This window comes from Callithrix jacchus, chromosome X (genome assembly GCF_049354715.1).
Source record: "Callithrix jacchus isolate 240 chromosome X, calJac240_pri, whole genome shotgun sequence".
NCBI lineage: Eukaryota > Metazoa > Chordata > Mammalia > Primates > Cebidae > Callithrix > Callithrix jacchus.
The window spans coordinates 3,450,354-3,468,086 of NC_133524.1; the positions used below are offsets into that span (position 1 = coordinate 3,450,354).

General features: G+C 44.2%; 1 protein-coding gene across 1 annotated transcript in view; it reads right to left on the minus strand.

Annotated features, from left to right (window-relative positions):
- MXRA5 (matrix remodeling associated 5) overlaps positions 1-15,914 on the minus strand; it is a 40,047-nt gene extending 24,133 nt beyond the window's left edge. The window contains exons 1-2 of the mRNA XM_035288246.3: positions 15,780-15,914; positions 13,246-13,461 (exon numbers count right to left, since the gene is read on the minus strand). Coding sequence (XP_035144137.2) covers positions 13,246-13,461; positions 15,780-15,826 — 263 coding nt within the window. The 5' untranslated portion in view covers positions 15,827-15,914. The remainder of the gene's footprint in view (positions 1-13,245; positions 13,462-15,779) is intronic.
- Between the last annotated feature and the right edge of the window lie 1,819 nt (positions 15,915-17,733).

Sequence of the window (17,733 nt, forward strand, 5' to 3'; positions counted from 1 at the left end):
GTTAAGGAACACTTGTGTAAAACTTTCACTTGGAATGTGCTAATGTGGTCAGGAGGGTATTTGGTGTCCATCAGTAGGATTTAGAATTCAACGTGAGGCTGTTCCACATGTCTGTTTCTTGGAAACTCTGTGCTGAAGTGGCAGTAATAAGGAGGGACACACAACTAGCAGGGATGGGAAAATCCACAGCATTGGAATTCACTTTGCATGTCATAAGAAAGGAGAGAGCTCCGTGCTAAGGGCCAGTAGAAATATTGACCTTAGACATCAACACTCTTATTTCCCATCGACAGGATGCCATGTCTGATGGATGGTATTTGTAGACATGCTAGGTTTCTCTTTTTTGCTTTTTCCTGTAACCTGTCCTCAAGGTTAGATTTTTTTTTTGTTTTTAAGTTTTGGTTTTCTGTTGTTGCATATACAATTGTAAAGATGCTTTTTTGACCAATATAGAAATTTCTTGCTGCCATATTGGTAATAGCATAAACAATACTTAAACTTGATCCCTGGATAAGCAATTTGAAAAGTGAATAGACAAGCCTGCACACTGTTACCATAAATCACTGTTTCTGCTGAGATATAACACATCTAGCCTGATATCGCTTCTCCTTATCACCTAAATAAAAGGAAATCAACTAGCAGAGAACACAGGTGAACAGCTCATAGCTAAATGCAGCAGATGCTAGCATGGTCCAGTTTCCTCATACTTACATGCGCCCAAAGCTGGACTACAATTCCAAGAGCAACAGGAACTCCCCTAAGAACCTGCCTTAGGAAGCACCTTTCCTCGACGAAGTTTTCAGAGCAGGACATTTATAAGCTCTACCCTCAAAAACCAACCTTGATTGCTTCAAACTCTTCAAAGACCTCCTTTCATAACTGCATTCTTCTTTTTAAGACCAATTTATGCAAAGAAAACATCAGATGGAATTAAATGCATCCCACCTTCTATTGAAATAATGTTGTATAGATTCAATGTGGTGTATGGGGAAATACAGTAGAAGTTGATCCCCTTTCCTATTCATCATTATGACTCATGCAGTTAATGAACAATCACATAAACAGTTTCTCTCTTCTTGATTACATGACATTTTCCACTCTTCTTTTTAGTGCATTACTCCAGTGTTTTGTCAGCTGGTGAGAGGTAAAATATTTAAAGAATTGGGCTTATAGCTATTTGTGCACCTTATGAACATGCTTTGGATTCCATGGAAGGTGGAAGACTAGCTGGAATTGAGCCTGGTCCTCTTTGTATTATTTTTTGTCCTTTATCACCTAAACCCCATGAAGCAGGCTAATTTCCCACAGCAGGAACTGAGATTCAAGAACGTGTCCAAGCCTGGCATGGCGGCTCATGTCTGTATCCCAGCACTTTGGAAGGCTGAGGCAGGAGGATCACTTGAGCCCAGGAATTCAAGACCAGACTGGGCAACATAGTGAGACCTCGTCTCTACAAAAAGTATAAAAATTAGTTGGCTATGGTGGTGCATGCCTGTGGTCCCAGCTACTCAGGAGGCTGAGGAAGGAAGACCACTTGAACCCAGGAGGCTGAGGCTGCAGAGAGCCGATTGTGCCACTGCACTCCAGGCTGGGCAACAGAGCAAAACCCATGTCAAAAAAAAAAGAAAGTAAGAGAGAAAAAAGAAACTTTCCAAACTTTTTGAGTAATAAGGAAAAAGGGGATTAAACCATGCAATGTTCCATTCCAAAGTTTTTTTCCTATCACCTAGTGGTATGTTGGTCTTACTAAAACAAGATGGGAACTTAAATATTCCACAAACAAACACAGTAACAACAGCAGTGATATCCCCCTTACAGAGAAGAGGAGACTCACAGAAGACATTGAATGCATTCAAGAATACAGTGAGAGTAAAATCCAGGTATCTTGAGACCAAAGCTTCGAAGTGCACTCAGATGCTGTTAACTGAGGTGGGAGAATCCATCAATATCTAATTGGGATTCTATTTTATTTAGTGAGTTCAAATGTATGTAATCACGGTGCAAAACTCTCCAGAAGATAGTGCTGCAAAGACAAGTGAAATTCAAGGGCATGAAACTTTATTTCATGATGTTAAGGACCGTGAACCTCCTCAGTGGGCAAAATTCCAAGTAAGAGAAGAAAGGTGCATTTTTTTACAATTATGAGTTTAGCAGTTTCCTGCAGAGCATAATAAAGGAGAAGGAAGGCATTGATTACTGCAAGCTGGGTGGTGAATGGAGGTCCCAGTGTGTAGAGGTGACATTCTTAGAGGTGAGATAAAACCGTTTAAAACAGAGTGTGGCTCTGTTGCCCAGGCCAGAGTGTGGTGGCACAATCTTGACTCACTGCAAGCTCAGCGTTCTGAGCTCAAGCCATCCTCTTACTTCAGCCTTCTTAGTACCTGAAACTGCAGGCACCCACCACCACACCTGTCTAATTTTTGTATTTTTAGTAGAGACAGGGTTTCACTATGTTGCCCAAGCTGATCTTGAGCTTCTGAGCTCAAGTGATCCACCTGCCTTGGCCTCCCAAAGTGCTGGGATTACAAGTGTAAGCCACCACACCCAGCCAGGCCTCATGTTTTGAGGTCAGACACACTTCACGTTACCTGCTAGCTATCCCAGAGAAGTACGGAGCTTTGGGGAAGCTCAAATTCTTCATTAGTAATGCTAATGAGGATTCTTTTTTCAGAGGGCCATGTGTGGGTTAAAGAACATAACATCTGTAGCCACTCAGACGTTGTCCTGTGTCAAGGACTGCTGCAGGGTTTCTGGAGGAAATGGGTATAGCAAGGCACCAGGGAGATCAAAGGGAAAGTCACAGCCATGCAAGACACAAAAAGAGACAGGATGAGAATCTGCGAGTTAAATAGCAACTAAAATGTAGTTAGGCAGCGGAATAATGAGCAATTTGTCATAGAAATAAAGACATTCAATGAAAACATAAATATTCAGATGTTCCGAAAAATGATACATACTATGAATAATAATGGCTATACTGCCCAAAGTAATTTACAGAATCAACGCTATCCCCATCAAACAACCATTGACTTTCTTCACAGAACTGGAAAAAACCACCATGAACTTCATATGGAACCAAAAGAGAGCCCACATAGCCAAGTCAATTCTAAGCAAAAAGAACACAGCGAGGGGCATCACACTACCGGATTTCAAACTATACTACAAGGCTACAGTAATCAAAACAGCATGGTACTGGTACCAAAACAGAGATATAGACCAATGGAACAAAACAGAGGCACCAGAGGCAACACAACATATCTACAACTATACAATCTTTGATAAACCTGACAAAAACAAGCAAGAGGGAAAGGATTCCCTGTTTAACAAATGGTGTTGGGAAAACTGGCTAGCCATGTGCAGAAAGCAGAAACTGGACCCCTTCCTGACACCTTACACTAAAATTAACTCCAGATGGATTAAAGACTTAAACATAAGACCTGGCACAATAAAAACCCTAGAAGGAAATCTAGGCAAAACTATCCAGGACATAGGAGTAGGAAAGAACTTCATGAACAAAACACCAAAAGCATTGGCAACAAAAGCCAAAATAGACAAATGGGACCTAATGAAACTCCACAGCTTCTGCACAGCAAAAGAAACAGTCACTAGAGTGGATCGGCAACCAACAGAATGGGAAAAAATTGTTGCAGTTTACCCATCTGACAAAGGGCTGATATCCAGAATTTACAAAGAACTTAAACGGATTTACAGGAAAAAAACAAACAAGCCCATTCAAAAGTGGGCAAAGGATATGAACAGACACTTTACGAAAGAAGACATATATGAGGCCAACAATCATATGAAAAAATACTCATCGTCACTGGTCATCAGAGAGATGCAAATCAAAACCACATTGAGATACCATCTCACGCCAGTTAGAATGGTGATCATTAAAAAATCTGGAGACAACAGATGCTGGAGAGGATGTGGAGAAAAAGGAACACTTTTACACTGTTGGTGGGAGTGTAAATTAGTTCAACCATTGTGGAAGACAGTGTGGCGATTCCTCAAGGCCTTAGAAATAGAAATTCCATTTGACCCAGCAATCCCATTACTGGGTATATATCCAAAAGACTATAAATCGTTCTACTATAAGGACACATGTACACGAATGTTCATTGCAGCACTGTTTACAATAGCAAAGACCTGGAATCAACCCAAATGCCCATTGATAATAGACTGGATTGGAAAAATGTGGCACATATACACCATGGAATATTATGCAGCAATCAGAAATGATGAGTTTGTGTCGTTTGTAGGGACATGGATGAATCTGGAGAACGTCATCCTCAGCAAACTGACACAAGAACAGAAAATGAAACACCGCATATTCTCACTCATAGGCGGGTGATGAAAAATGAGAACACATGGACACAGAAAGGGGAGTACCAAGCACTGGGGTCTATTGGGGGGAAAAGGGGAGGGCCAGTGGGAGGGGGAGGTGGGGAGGGATAGCGTGGGGAGGGATAGCCTGGGGAGATATGCCAAATGTGGGTGAAGGGGAGAAGGAAAGAAAAGCACACTGCCATGTGTGTTCCTACGCAACTGTCTTGCATGCTCTGCTCATGTACCCCAAAACCTAAAATCCAATAAATAAATAAATAAAAGACACATGGTTAACCAACTAAAAAAAATCATACAAGAATTATTATATTCGTAAATACGTCCATTCAGTGATTTTTCTCAGAGACACTCAAATGAACAATTTCAGACCCGATTTCAGCTGACTCCAGAGTAGAAATCTACCTGATACATTTCTAATTCCTTCTTTGTTACATTACCTTTCAAGGAACTTTGCACCGTAATTCCATATGCTTGAACTTACTAAATAAAACAGAGTGTCAGGTAAATATTGATAGCTTCTCCCGCCTCAGTTAGTGGTCTCTGAATACAAGGTGAAGCTTTGGTCTCGAGATACCTGTACTTAACAATAGTCCCTGTGTATTCTTGGTTGTATTCAGAGTATTCCATGAGGCTCCTCTTGTCTATAATGGGGACATTATTGTTGTCATTGCTGTGTTTGCAGGGTTTTTAAGTTCCTATCTCATGAGTAAATGAAGTGTCAATCGTGGATAATGACCATCCTAAGTTGCCATTTTTATTTTTATTTTATTTATTCATTCATTCATTCATTCATTCATTCATTCATTCATTTGAGATGGAGTCTTGCTCTGCCACCCAGACTGGAGTGCAGTGGCACAATCTTGACTCATTGCAACCTCTGCCTCCTGGGTTCAAGCAATTCTTTAGCCCCAGCCTCCTAAGTAGCTGGGACTACAGGTGCCAGCCACCACACCCGGCTAATTTTTGTATTTTTAGTAGAGATGAGGTTTCATCATGTTGGTGAGGCTGGTCTTGAACTCCTGACCTTAGGTGATCTGCCTGCCTTAGCCTCCCAAAGTGCTGGGATTATAGGTGTGAGCCACTGCACCCAGCCGCCATTTTTATTTTTAAGAGAATACCTTGTTTCTTCTTATTTAAGCAGAAGGACAGATGATCTAGCAGACAAGAGAGGGCCAAGAAACTCTTACAGGGTGGGTTTGCTGATGGCATCCTCAGAATTGTTCACAGGTTTTTGTTTGACTGAATTACCAACCATGAGGAATAATGCAATGCACATGAGTGAGAAGCAAAGCGAGTCTAAACATACGTTTCAGAGATGCTGACTACAGAGTAGAAGTCTACCTGACACATTTTCTCACTCACTCTTCAGATCGACTTTCTGCGAAATCACTACGCAGGGACAGTAATCATTGCTCAAGATGCACACCACAAAAAGGAATGAAGCTCTGACACAGGCTACAGTGTGGTGACCCTTGAAACCTGTGGTTCACTGAAAGAACCCACTATAGGTCATCTATTGCAGTGGTTCCCAAACTCCGGGCCACAGACCAGTACTGGACCAGTTAGGAAGTGAGCTGCACAGCACGAGGTGAGCCGGTGGGTGAGCCAGCAAAGCTTCATCTGTACCTGCAGCCTTTCCCCATCGCTGGCATTACCGCCTGAGCTCCACCTCCTGTCAGATCAGCAGTGGCATTAGATTCTCATCGAAGCACAACCCCTACTGTGAAGTGCAAGGTATCTAGGTTGTGCACTCCTTCTGAGAATCTAATGTTTGATGATCTGTCTCCTTCACCTCCACATGGAACTGTGTAGTTGCAGGAAAATGAGCTCAGGGCTCCCATTGATTCCACATTATGGTGAGTTGTAGAATTATTTCATTATATATGACAGTGCAGTTATAATAGAAATAAAGTGCACAAAAGTGTAATAGGCTTGAATCATCCCCAAACCACTCCCCTCCTTGTCTGTGGAAAAATTATCTTCCATGAAACTGGATCCTGATGCCAAAAAGGTTGAGGGCCACTCATCTATTGTATAATTCCATGTATACAAAATGTTCAGAATAGTCAAATTCATAGAGACAGAAAACAAAGCGGTGGTTCCCAAAGGCTGGTGGAGGAGAGGGAGTGGAGAATGACTGCCTAACCCATATGAGGTCTCCTTTTGGGGCGGTGAAAATGTTTCTAACAAGATAGAGATAATGGACACACAGTAGTATGAAGGCACTAAATGGCACTGAATTGTAGCACCTACAAGGGTGAATGCCATGTCATTTGAATTTTACTTTAAAAAATTGCATAAACACTGTACAGGCCATCTTTGTATGTGCCTTCAGGATTAGTTGACTCTGAAAACAAGCTTAATTCTTTTAGAGATGGAGACATAAAAGGAAAAATAAGGCAGGTTCTGTTTGAACTTCCCTCAATATAAAGCAATGTCTGCTACAGATTCCACGTGCATGGATTCATTCTGCAGTGCAGTTGCAGCTATAATTTGAGCTTTATGTGTCTGCAAGTTACTATTCTGGGTGGGTCAATAAAATAGGCAAGGACTCAGCTCTCTTAGCAAGAAGGATGACTAGAAAGGTAAAAATAATGAAAAGGATCATTTTGGGTAGTTGTGAATTTCATAAAGAAATAATTAAAGGGCAGGAAGGAGAGTAGAAGGGCTCTCTGGGGAGCTGAGATTTGAAGTAGGGGTTAAGCAACAAAGGGGTGTGACAGTGTGCACCTCTCTTGGGGCAAGGCATTTCTAATGGAGGAAGACATTCAAACATTGTCTTACACAAAAGCCATTGTTTGGTTTGTTGGCCCTAGTTAGGAACTTGGTTTGGGTGCTGTCTCCGTGTTTTTGCTCCATTATTAGTTGACTTACAGTTTATTCACTTTCTTAACACTGTTACAAGATGCCTTCTTTTGTTTCCAGAGATTCATTCTTAGTTTACTTCGGTGTGGCCTTATCACTCTAGAAGACTATTCTTGGTGAACAATTAGTTAGCTCTCTGGTATTTTGCTGTTTGGCATCAAGTTCAGCGTTATTAGTCATGTTTCTGTTCCTTAGACTCACCAAGCTTGCACGCTTTATGGCACAGTCATTGATTTGTTCTCTACAGAGATGCTGCTCGAGATCCTGTCATGCACAGGGTGGCCCCGGCAACTCAGACTGATTCAGTCCTAAACATCAAGATTGCAGAAATTTGGAAACCTTACCTTAGTATGTGCAACCCTGCCTATCCACCTCCTTGTCTGTATCTGTCATTGTCCTATCATCTATTAAACACCAACACCTATCTATTATCTATCATCTATATGTCAATCATATATTCAACCATCGCACCTATTTATCATCTGTTATCTATCATCCATTACATCCATCTATCTAGCTATCAATCATATATCTATTACCTATCACATATATTTTTTATGTCTTCTCTTATCTATCACATCTATCATCTATATATCTGTATCTATTCCATCTACCTATCCTCTGATCATCTACCTACTAACATATTTACCTTATGTCTGTGTCTATCATCTATCAGTCTATCATCCTATCTAGCTATTAGTCTATCATCAATGTTATCTATCATCTATCTATTATCGTGTTATCTATCCATGATCTATCTATGTATCAATCAATCAATCTATCTATCATATGCTATTCATCTGTCACATCAATCTATTTATCTTTCAATCCATGTCAGCTATCTCTCTCTCTTCCATCTATCGATCATTTTATCAACTACCTATCAACATACGTACCTTTCATCTACCAACTATCATCTATCAGTCTATCTGTCTATCTATCTATCTATCTATCTATCTATCTATCTATCTATCTATCTATCTATTGTTTATCTATGGTAGTAGTTCTCAATCAGGGGTAAGTTTGCTTCCAGGGAACATATGTCTTCATGCATAGACATTTTTGGTGATCACAACTATGGAAGGGGGTGCTATTGGAATCTAATCTGTGAAGGTCAGGGAAGCTGCTCAACATCTTAGAATGCATAGAAAGACCACATAAAACAAAGAATGATCCTATAGAAAATGGTAATAGTGCCCCGAATGTCAGTTATGCTGAGGTGAAGAAACCCTGCTATAATCCTGGATAATCTTTGGGCATATGTGTTTTCCTCATTGCTATTTAGGATTCTAGAAGTAAATCTGTCTGGAATGGTGAACACACAAAAGGCAACTGATGTCACCATCAAAATCCTTTTCCATTTCACGGATGCTGAGATCTCTGTAGATGCAGCAAGCAGGGGAAATAATGGTAACAGGTGAGTAGGTGAGACTGACAGGGAGCAGGTTACTTAAGAGCTGAGAAGATATGGGAAGGACTGTGTTTTCTTCACCCCAAGTACAAAGGAGAATAATTGGAGGGTTTAAGGAAGGGAGTGACATGAACTGAAGTATGTGTTAAAACAGTAATGTTGGCCACTACCTGGAAAACATGTCAGAGCTTGGCAAGAGAGGGAGACTGAAATGAGGTGAATCCTGAAGAGAAATTGAGGGATGCTGGGCTCATGATAGGTGTGGCGGTAAGCATGAAGGCACACAGAACATTTCCAAATGTAGTTAGAGAAAGAGTCAGCAGGCATTGCTGAGTGGTGGGAGTGAAAATGTATTTGCCATGGAATATTTGACAATTTTGTGATAATCTAAGGGGAGAACAGGGCTCAAGACCAAGATGGATACCCACCATGCACGTTCAGGGGAGACTGGCCAACTGACCAATGGACTAGAGCCCTGGGAGTACATAATATCACCTTAGCAGAGCCCAGAAGAATGAGGCATATCTTCAGTCAGAGGAGATAGGGTTCTGAGGGTCAGTCTCTGAAATGGGTCAGGCACAGCTGGATGTTACTCAGCACATTTTACCTCAAGGCTGTGCTGCATTCTCCTTCCATAGTTGTGGTTACCAAAAAGGTCTCCAGATGTCACCAAATGTTCTCCAGGAGCACTTATCTATTACTGACAACTACTGTCATAGATAGATAATAGATAACTATGTAGATATATAGATAGCCAGGGAGATGATAGATACATAGATAATATATAGGTAGGTAGATGGATGATGACAGAGATAGATGGTAGGTACATAGATGACAGGTACAGAGAAAGATAAGTGATAGAGATAGATTGATTGATGGAGATAGACGATAGGTAGGTAGATTATTGACAAATATGTGATAGAGAATATATAGATAGATTGACTAATAGATGATAGATGAGTAGATAGATGATACATAGATGATAGGTAGGCGATAGGCAGACAGATGATAAATAGATTGATAGATCCATAATTAGATGATAGGTAGGTAGATAGATTGGATGACAGATAATAAAGATAGATTATAGGTACATAGATAGGTTATAGGCAGACACATAACAGACATTCAGATAGACAACATGATAGATGATAGATAGATAGATAGATAGATAGATAGATAGATAGATAGATGTTGAGAAAAGCAGACAGATTGGCTCAAACGAAAGCCATGGCTAGCTGAATGTCAAACTTAACCTGAGAATTTTGGTGACAACTATCAAGGTGGAGAACAAGGGAAAATGGGAACAAAGGATCAATACGGGTTGATTTCCCTTCACATCTGAATAAATCTCCCTGTTCGGGAAAGCACTCAAAGTCTGGGATGGGCTCCATATCAGCTCAGAAACCTGTCTGACTCTGTCATCTTCCTCCTGCTTGTTTTTAAGGGGCATTATAGAGCTTGCAGATGCAGATGCCAAGGGTGCCAGATGTCAGAATGGGGTGGATATTCTGGGACAGAAGCCCAGGGAATCACTTGAGTACCCCCTCTCAGAAGATTTTCGCATCCTTCTAAAAATCAGCGGAGAGTCTAGGAAATTAGCACAACACTCAGGAAAGAGTCTAACCGGAGACTGAGAGGACCCTGCATAAAGTGCCGTTGTGTGGCTTACTAGCCCCTTGGTTTACAGTCCAGACTATCTTCATCACCTACTGATTGGCAATCACTGAATATATAACCAACTCTGTGAAATGTTTATGGCAGACAATATTTGCAAAATTATGTCATAGGTTCCCGTTAGTATCACAAGGCAGAACTTAAAATAAAACAGGCAAGTATGGCACTGTCGAAGTTGCAGAAAGACATCATCAAAACCAGTCGTTTAATAGAGGGAAAAAAGATTTAAGAGTCTGAAAATCTATCTCTAGGTGGATACTATGTTGTTGGTTCCTGAAAAAAATATTTGGAAAGCAATTTTCAGAAATGCTTTCAGTTTGTCCAAGCAGGAAACAGCAGTGCTGACAGAGAACCCTAAAAACAGCTGTGTGGGAATAGAAGGCTTCGTTAGCACTTGGCCAACAATTTCTCATTCCTTGAGAGTCTGATATTCTCTCCAGACTAAAAGACAAATCAGTCCCTGAGTTTTACCTGTTAGACATTGCCTTTGCTTCAGTATTTTTCCTCAACAAAATGCAAGATGCCAGACTCTTACCTAATTTGAGATTGATTTTTCTGAAACAATGCTACTATGATATTAGTGACTTTTCAAGTAGTATATTAATTCATATTACAAATTAAACCAGATGGAAGTAATAGATGTTGATGCAGTGAAGTGATTCTCTGGAGTTTTTAATTTTTCTTTTCTCTTTAATATTACCGAAAACTGCCTCTAGAGATTACTGGCGTCAATAGGAAAAAGAATCATTAACATGTTAATATCTCTGTTTTATTCCCACATTAAAGCCTTGAGGGCACTAAAATTCATTCTTTATTGTGAGTTGTTTAAAATAAAACCATCAGAAATGGTGTTGTAATTGAGGTTAGTTATGTTTTGCACTTACAAAGTACTTCAGTGTAAAAATAAATGGGAAGAAAAGCATCCCAGAAACTGTAAATGAGATGCAAACAGCTTCAGATGTAATAGTCTTATTGGTGCTGTAAGTCTCAAGCCATTAAACAAGTCATCTTCTCTTTGGGGAGGGTGCATGCAGAGACTGTCCCCACCCTCATTTCCAGCCTGACATCCCCCTTCCCAACACACAACACACACACACAAGCCTGCTATGCACCAAGCACCTCAAAAAAACGTATTCTGCATCAGTCCCATGCTTTTCAGAGGGCTCCACCAAGGCCTGGCTGATGGTACCCTGAGCTTGGGACCTGCCAAGGTGCTGAGTTTGAGAGATGAGGTGGCTAATCCCAGCAAGTGGGACCATGTCTTAAAATGGTTCACATATAAAAAACAATTCCTAGACAGAGCCATTTTGTACACCAAGGGTAGAAGAAAAAGAAGTTATAGTTAAAGCTCCACTTTCTGTTCTGCACTATCACATGTGCCACCCCCCAGGATCCAAATGGGCTTCAGCAGATACAGAACCAACCCAAACGCCCATCAGTGATAGACTGGTTAAAGAAAATGTGGTACATATACACCATGGAATACTATGCAGCCATAAAAAGGAATGAGATCTTGCCCTTTGCATGGATGAAGCTGGAAGCCATCATCCTCAGCTAACTAACACAAGAACAGAAAACCAAACACCACATGTTTTCACTCATAAGTGGGAGTTGAACAATGAGAACACATGGACCCAGGGAGGGAAACATCACACACCGGGGGACTGTTGCAGGGCGAGGGACGAGGAGAGGGAACTTAGAGGATGGCTCAACAGGTGCAGCAAACCACCATGGCACACATATATTTATGTAACAAATCTGCACGTTCTGCACATGTATCTTGAAACTTACAGTAAAATTTAAAAAATAAATAATAAATAAGTAAATAAAACAAACGGGCTTTAGCACCTCTTTCCTTTTTCTTATGCCCATTATACAAGATTGTAAAAAGGGAAGCTGGCTTATGTGTTACTATTCCCTCCTCTGGCAATGCCAAGCTGCTTTCCCCAGTGAGCTATCATCATTGTGGTTGGATGTTCAGATGGTCAACTCATAAAGTCTACTAGCATTTCATTGAGAAATCTGTTTCATTGAGAAAATGTCAGTTGCCATGGGTTAGGGAAATTTTCATCTTATTATCTCAACATTTCATTCTCTTCTCCTACCACTGCCAATAGAGGAGAATTTGTTTGTTAACTTTGTTTTGAAAGATGTCCAAGTACATTGACATTTATTTTTCATTGACTCAAATCTGGCCATTTCATTTTTACTAAAACATCTCCATGGTGGATACTTCTCAAACACGAATTTAATCAGTTGTTCTGTGGATAGATGCTAGAAAGTAGCTAATATATTTTGTTGAAGAACTCCAAATCATTGCTGACTATTAAAATAGCAGTTGAGTACTTGTAGTTCATAGCAACTAACACTTATGTCCCCAAAACATTGTGTGTATAAAATGAAACCAATATATTAATCTGGCATGCCATGCCAAAATATGTTTTTAAAAAGATGCTGATATTTTTAATAGGCAAAATCTGCAGGAACTCTTTTATTGCCTCAAAGTCACAACTCTGTCATCTACATGACTTATAAAATGGCACAGATGTTCTGCTTATTGTTTTTATTATTCTCAAATTGTTGCTGAAGTCTATGTAAATCATCTTCATATGTTAGAGTGTGTGTCTCATGCATTCACCTCTACAATGTATTAAATAAATGCTATCAAGGGAATTTCTCAACAAACTCTAAAGTTGTTCACGCTGCTTGTTAATAGACCTTACAGCAGTGGCAGCCAATGGATATATTCAGGTAATCATACAAAAAGCTGCGTTTAGCAGAGCTAAACCTTTTCCTCTCTATTCTACCCATCTGCAGCTCCATAACTCTCAACAGAGCCACACAGAGGAAATGTACATATGAAGTTAGGTAAATGTACATACACACATGCAAAACCAGATCAAGACGCACGCACTGACATTGAGATGGTTCAGGAAGAAGGTGGTACAAACCCCAGATTGATTCTTTCCACGTGTTTAGCAATGCCAGCGGGCACGGAAGCCAGGGAACGGAACGTGCAGTGGACCTCGCTGGGGACGTAGCAGGCACAAGGATGCGGGCAGGCCAGCGCCGCTCCCGGATGGTCCCAAAGCAGGATCAGCACCACGGAGAGGGCCCCCCAGTGAGCCCGCGTGGGCATCTTGTCCGGGTGCCTGATCCTCGGATACCTGGGGTAGAACAACAACACGAGATGCGCTTATTCACAGGTAGCACCGACGTACTGTGGGCAGTTTTTAAATTTGAATTGTGCATCATGGTTTCAAGCTTCCCAGGATTTCACACGATGTGTTGCAGTGACTCTTAAACCATGGGAACTGAGAAAGACGAAACTTACGATTTTTTCTAAACTTTTCGCCATTCACTTTAATCATGACTATAGAATATAGTCTTGATTCTTGACTTGGCTACTATGATTTGAAAGTCTGCCCTGCACTCTGTAATTGTGGGTATGAAATAGAGAGAGGGAGGGGGAGAGAGAGAGATGGGAACAAGAAAAGAGAAGTTTATATTTACGTTTCCATAATAAAAGAAATAATAAAATGTGTTTCTTCCTCCGACGACAAGATATTATATATTGTATATGCTTGAATTTAAAACTTTCCAAGAAAAGTGTTTATTCATATATTTTCCTTTAATTATATTCCTCAACCCTTTAATTCTGGCTTCTTGAAGAGCTTAAAGAGGTATTCGCTAGAAGGAGATTCATCCTGTTATTTCAGGGTTTATTTACTATCCTTATCATTTTATAATGTTTTGTCTTGGAAAAGGCAGGGAGTTGCTGTTAGTCGGGGAGGAAGTTTGGGGGACCTCTGATCATTCAATAACAGGATGGGACTGCTTATGAAATATATTCAGGCAAACAGAAAAAAAAAAATGAAGTCACTTAAAAAAAATGGAAAAGCCAGGGTAAATGCTAGATTGCATCAGCTACTTCATTTAGAATGGAGGTGATTATTTTCTTGGTGCCCTGGAAATGCCTTTGTCATCTCTTGGAGTTCACTGAAAAATAGTGGCACCCATGGAAAGTTAATAGGGATACACAACAAACGCGCGCCTGCCCATTCGCCTGGGTTGTGAACGATCGCGAACTTCTAATTAAAAATTCTAAAACCCTTCCTGTAAAAGAGGAGCATCCCAAACCTGTAGCTTTGCCTGCCTTTAAGTGACCTAGAAAAGGTTATTCTCTTAAGCCCGTGGGAGCGTCTCCCAGCAGCTGCCCATAAAGAACTGATGGTGCACAGGTAGCTCTGCAAAAAAGCAAGTCCAGGCTCCGCCTCTGGGCGCTGGAACAAACCGGCTCTTGCAGCTCTGCAAAAGTCCTCCGAGTTTCCTCTCCGCCAGACCCGGGGCTTTCCCCGCCCCTGCCTGAGCGCCCGACCTCCGCGCTGGGCTGGTTCCAAGGGCAGCCGCGCCGGTCCCCAGCGTCCTGTGCCTGCAGGCTGACCTGGCCCGGGCGTTCCAGAGGAGTCCTTAGTCCCCGCTTCCTGTCCGGCCTCCCATCCAGGCGCCAACCTCCCAGGAGACCCAGGAAACTGGCCACTAGACAACCCTACCGGGGACGCAGGGTCGGGTCTCTCCGCGGGGGAGAAAGCGGCCCAGGGCCAGCTAGGCCGCCGGAGACAGTCTGCGAACCCCTCCGGGAGGCGCGGGTAGGGGCCTGAGGCAGTCTTTCTTCTTGGCCCAGGGCGGACAACCTGGAGTGGCCAGGGGGGCTGCCCTGCGCCCTGGCCGGCTTCCAGAGTCCGATGGGTCGCGTCGAGCTGCCTGCGGGGTGAATTACGCGCTTTCCCGGAAAGCGGCTGGTGTGGCCCCATGAGTCCCTGCCGCTCGGGACTGGGATATCAAACCCCTTCTATCTGCGGTGATGACTTAACCGGTTTTTTGGTTTGTTTGTTTGTTTTGGTTTGGTTTTTTTTGCACGTCTCAGATCATTCTGGGAGTTGGGTCGTCCCTCTTCCAGGGAAAACCTGGATAAGAGGAGGAGGAAAAAGGTGGGGAAGGAGGAGGGGGGGAGAGCGGAGGGAGAGGAGACTTGAAGTAGCCACAGCCTGAGCAACTTGGAAAGAGGCCCTTCAAGTGTCCTTTCCCCCACCGATTGCAAGAGCAGAGTGGGCTTAGGAATTCCGTTGGCAGCATTCTAGACACGAGGGATGGAGGGGTTGAAGGTCGCCAGCGAGAGCGAAGGAAGGGGAGCGCGTTGGGGAAAGTAAGGCAAGGCGGCCTGGGATGTCTGGGCTTAATTAAACCTATTCAGTGCATCCTCCTTCAAGATCCAGCTCTCCTCCCTAACTGATCCTTAGCTACTTAAAATAGCAGGAATTCAGGTATCCTATTTCTTAGCTACTTCGAACAGTGCTGGGGAACAGTGCAATCTGCCTGCAGGCCCTTTACCCCCAGTTTTTCCCTTGGGTGCCTCTCAAATCCCTTCACCCCCTGCAGGCAGACACATTAGCCCTCGGGCGCCCTGGCCACCCTCAGTCCTCACCTGTCCTTGGGAAGCTGCCGCACACGGGATCGGTGCGCCCGGATCATCCACCGAGCCGGGGCGCGCGAGTCACGGCCGGGAGTCCGCCGGGACCATGCCCTTCCCGGGGCCGGGGGCGAGGCAGCTCGGCTTCCCAGAGCGGCACAGCTAGCCGGCGCCCTTTTATTCCCGGCGCCGCGAGGCTTCCCCAAGTCCACGCCTCGGCACACCCCCACCCTGCCCCACCCCGGGGAGACGAGGCGCGGGCCGGAGCCAAGGGACCCTGGCCGCGCGGCTCTGCGCTCAGCCTTCCTCTCGCGTCTTCATAGCGCCTGGGCCGGGGTGGGCATGCCTCGCCCACTCCTGCTGCAAGAACCGCAAGGGCTCGGGGAAGGAGTGCTCTTTGTCAGAGAGAAGTCCAGGGACCCGGGAGGGAAGGGCGAGATGCCGGGAGCGCGGTGGGAGCCGAAGCACAGAGTCCGTGCTTGGAGAGCGCCAGAGGAGCGCTGGAAAGGTTTCCGTTCCTTTCAGGGGAGAGAGAAGGGGCAGGGTTTGCGCTTCTCCGGGCCAGACGGCGTTTTCTCTGGCAGCTCTTCTCAGCCAGTGTGCAGGCAGGAGCGGGCTGGCCCTGCCGGCATCCAGCAAGCTGCAGGCCTGGTTGCAACGTGAGAGCCGCCGCCACGCCCTCCCGCCACTCCAGGACTCCCGGGCGCCCGCCTTCCTCCCACTGCCAGAAAGTTCCTGCCAGAAAGGTGGAACGGGCTCCCCTCCGGCGTGGGGAGTCTTCGAGGGGCAGGGCGAGGACTGGGAAGTTCCGAGAGTCTGATGGTATTGGCGGGGGTGGGGGAGGGGTGAGGAGTGAGGGGTGGGGGTGGAGAAGGGGGTGAGGGGTGGGGGGTGAGGGGTGGGGGGCGGGAAAGGGGGTGAGGGGTAAGGGAGGGGGAGGGGGAGGGCTGGGGGTGTGTGGGGGAGGAAAGCTATCTGGGGACAAGGCAAAAAGGAGAGAGTGCAGAGGGGAGGTCCTATTCCAGGGGGCAGAGGAGGAGGAGGAGGCTGTCTGGCTTCCTGGAGAAGTCAGACCTGGGAACGGTGGGGAGAGGTCAGGCGAGGATCTTCAGTCAGCAGAGCCCACGTGGGGCAAAAGCGTGGGGCAAAATCATGGAGCTCAGACGGGTATGCAGGGCCTCGAAAGGCACGTTGGCACCACATCGTTGCAGGGTGCACCCACGAGTACTTCTCGCCTTCCTCTGCTTAGCTGCATTTCTCTTCCGGAGCCAGCACTTTGACCTCATGTCCTCAGGGCCAGTGTTTGCCTGTTGTGTTCTTTCATCTACACAAGACATCTGTGAGTATAAAAACAATTATTCTCCAAACCCAATGGTACCATTTCCTTGTACAACCAATCATGTCTGCCGAGATGCCCCGGGAGCACGCTGATGCCTGACGGCTTTTATTTATTTATTTGAGATGGTGTCTCACTCTGTTTCCCAGGCTGGAGTGCCAGTGATGCAATCTCGGCTCACTGTAACCTCCACCTCCGAGGCTCAAGTGACTCTCCAGCCTCAGTCCCCCACGTAGCTGGGACTACAGGAGTGTGCCACCACGCCCGGCTAGTTTTTTTTTTTTTTTTGTACAGACAGGGTTTCACTATATTGCTCAGGCTGGACTCGAACTCCTAGCCTCAAGTAAGTGATCCACCCACCTTGGCCTCCCAGAGTGCTGGGATTACAGGTGTGAGCCACCGTACCCAGCAGGCATACAATTTTGAAAAGGCAATGCCTGGAGAAAGTATAATTGAGAAGTGCCTGTGCTTTAGATTCAGATACCCTGCCCTACATCCAGCACTTTGTCAGGGGCTGTCAGGAGGAAGGAAAGAATAAGCTTAAAAAATAAAATGCTTTCCCTGCCAGGAGCGTGGACCATCTTAGCTCCTCATAAGAAACACAGCCTCCGGGAATTCCTCACCACCTGCGGT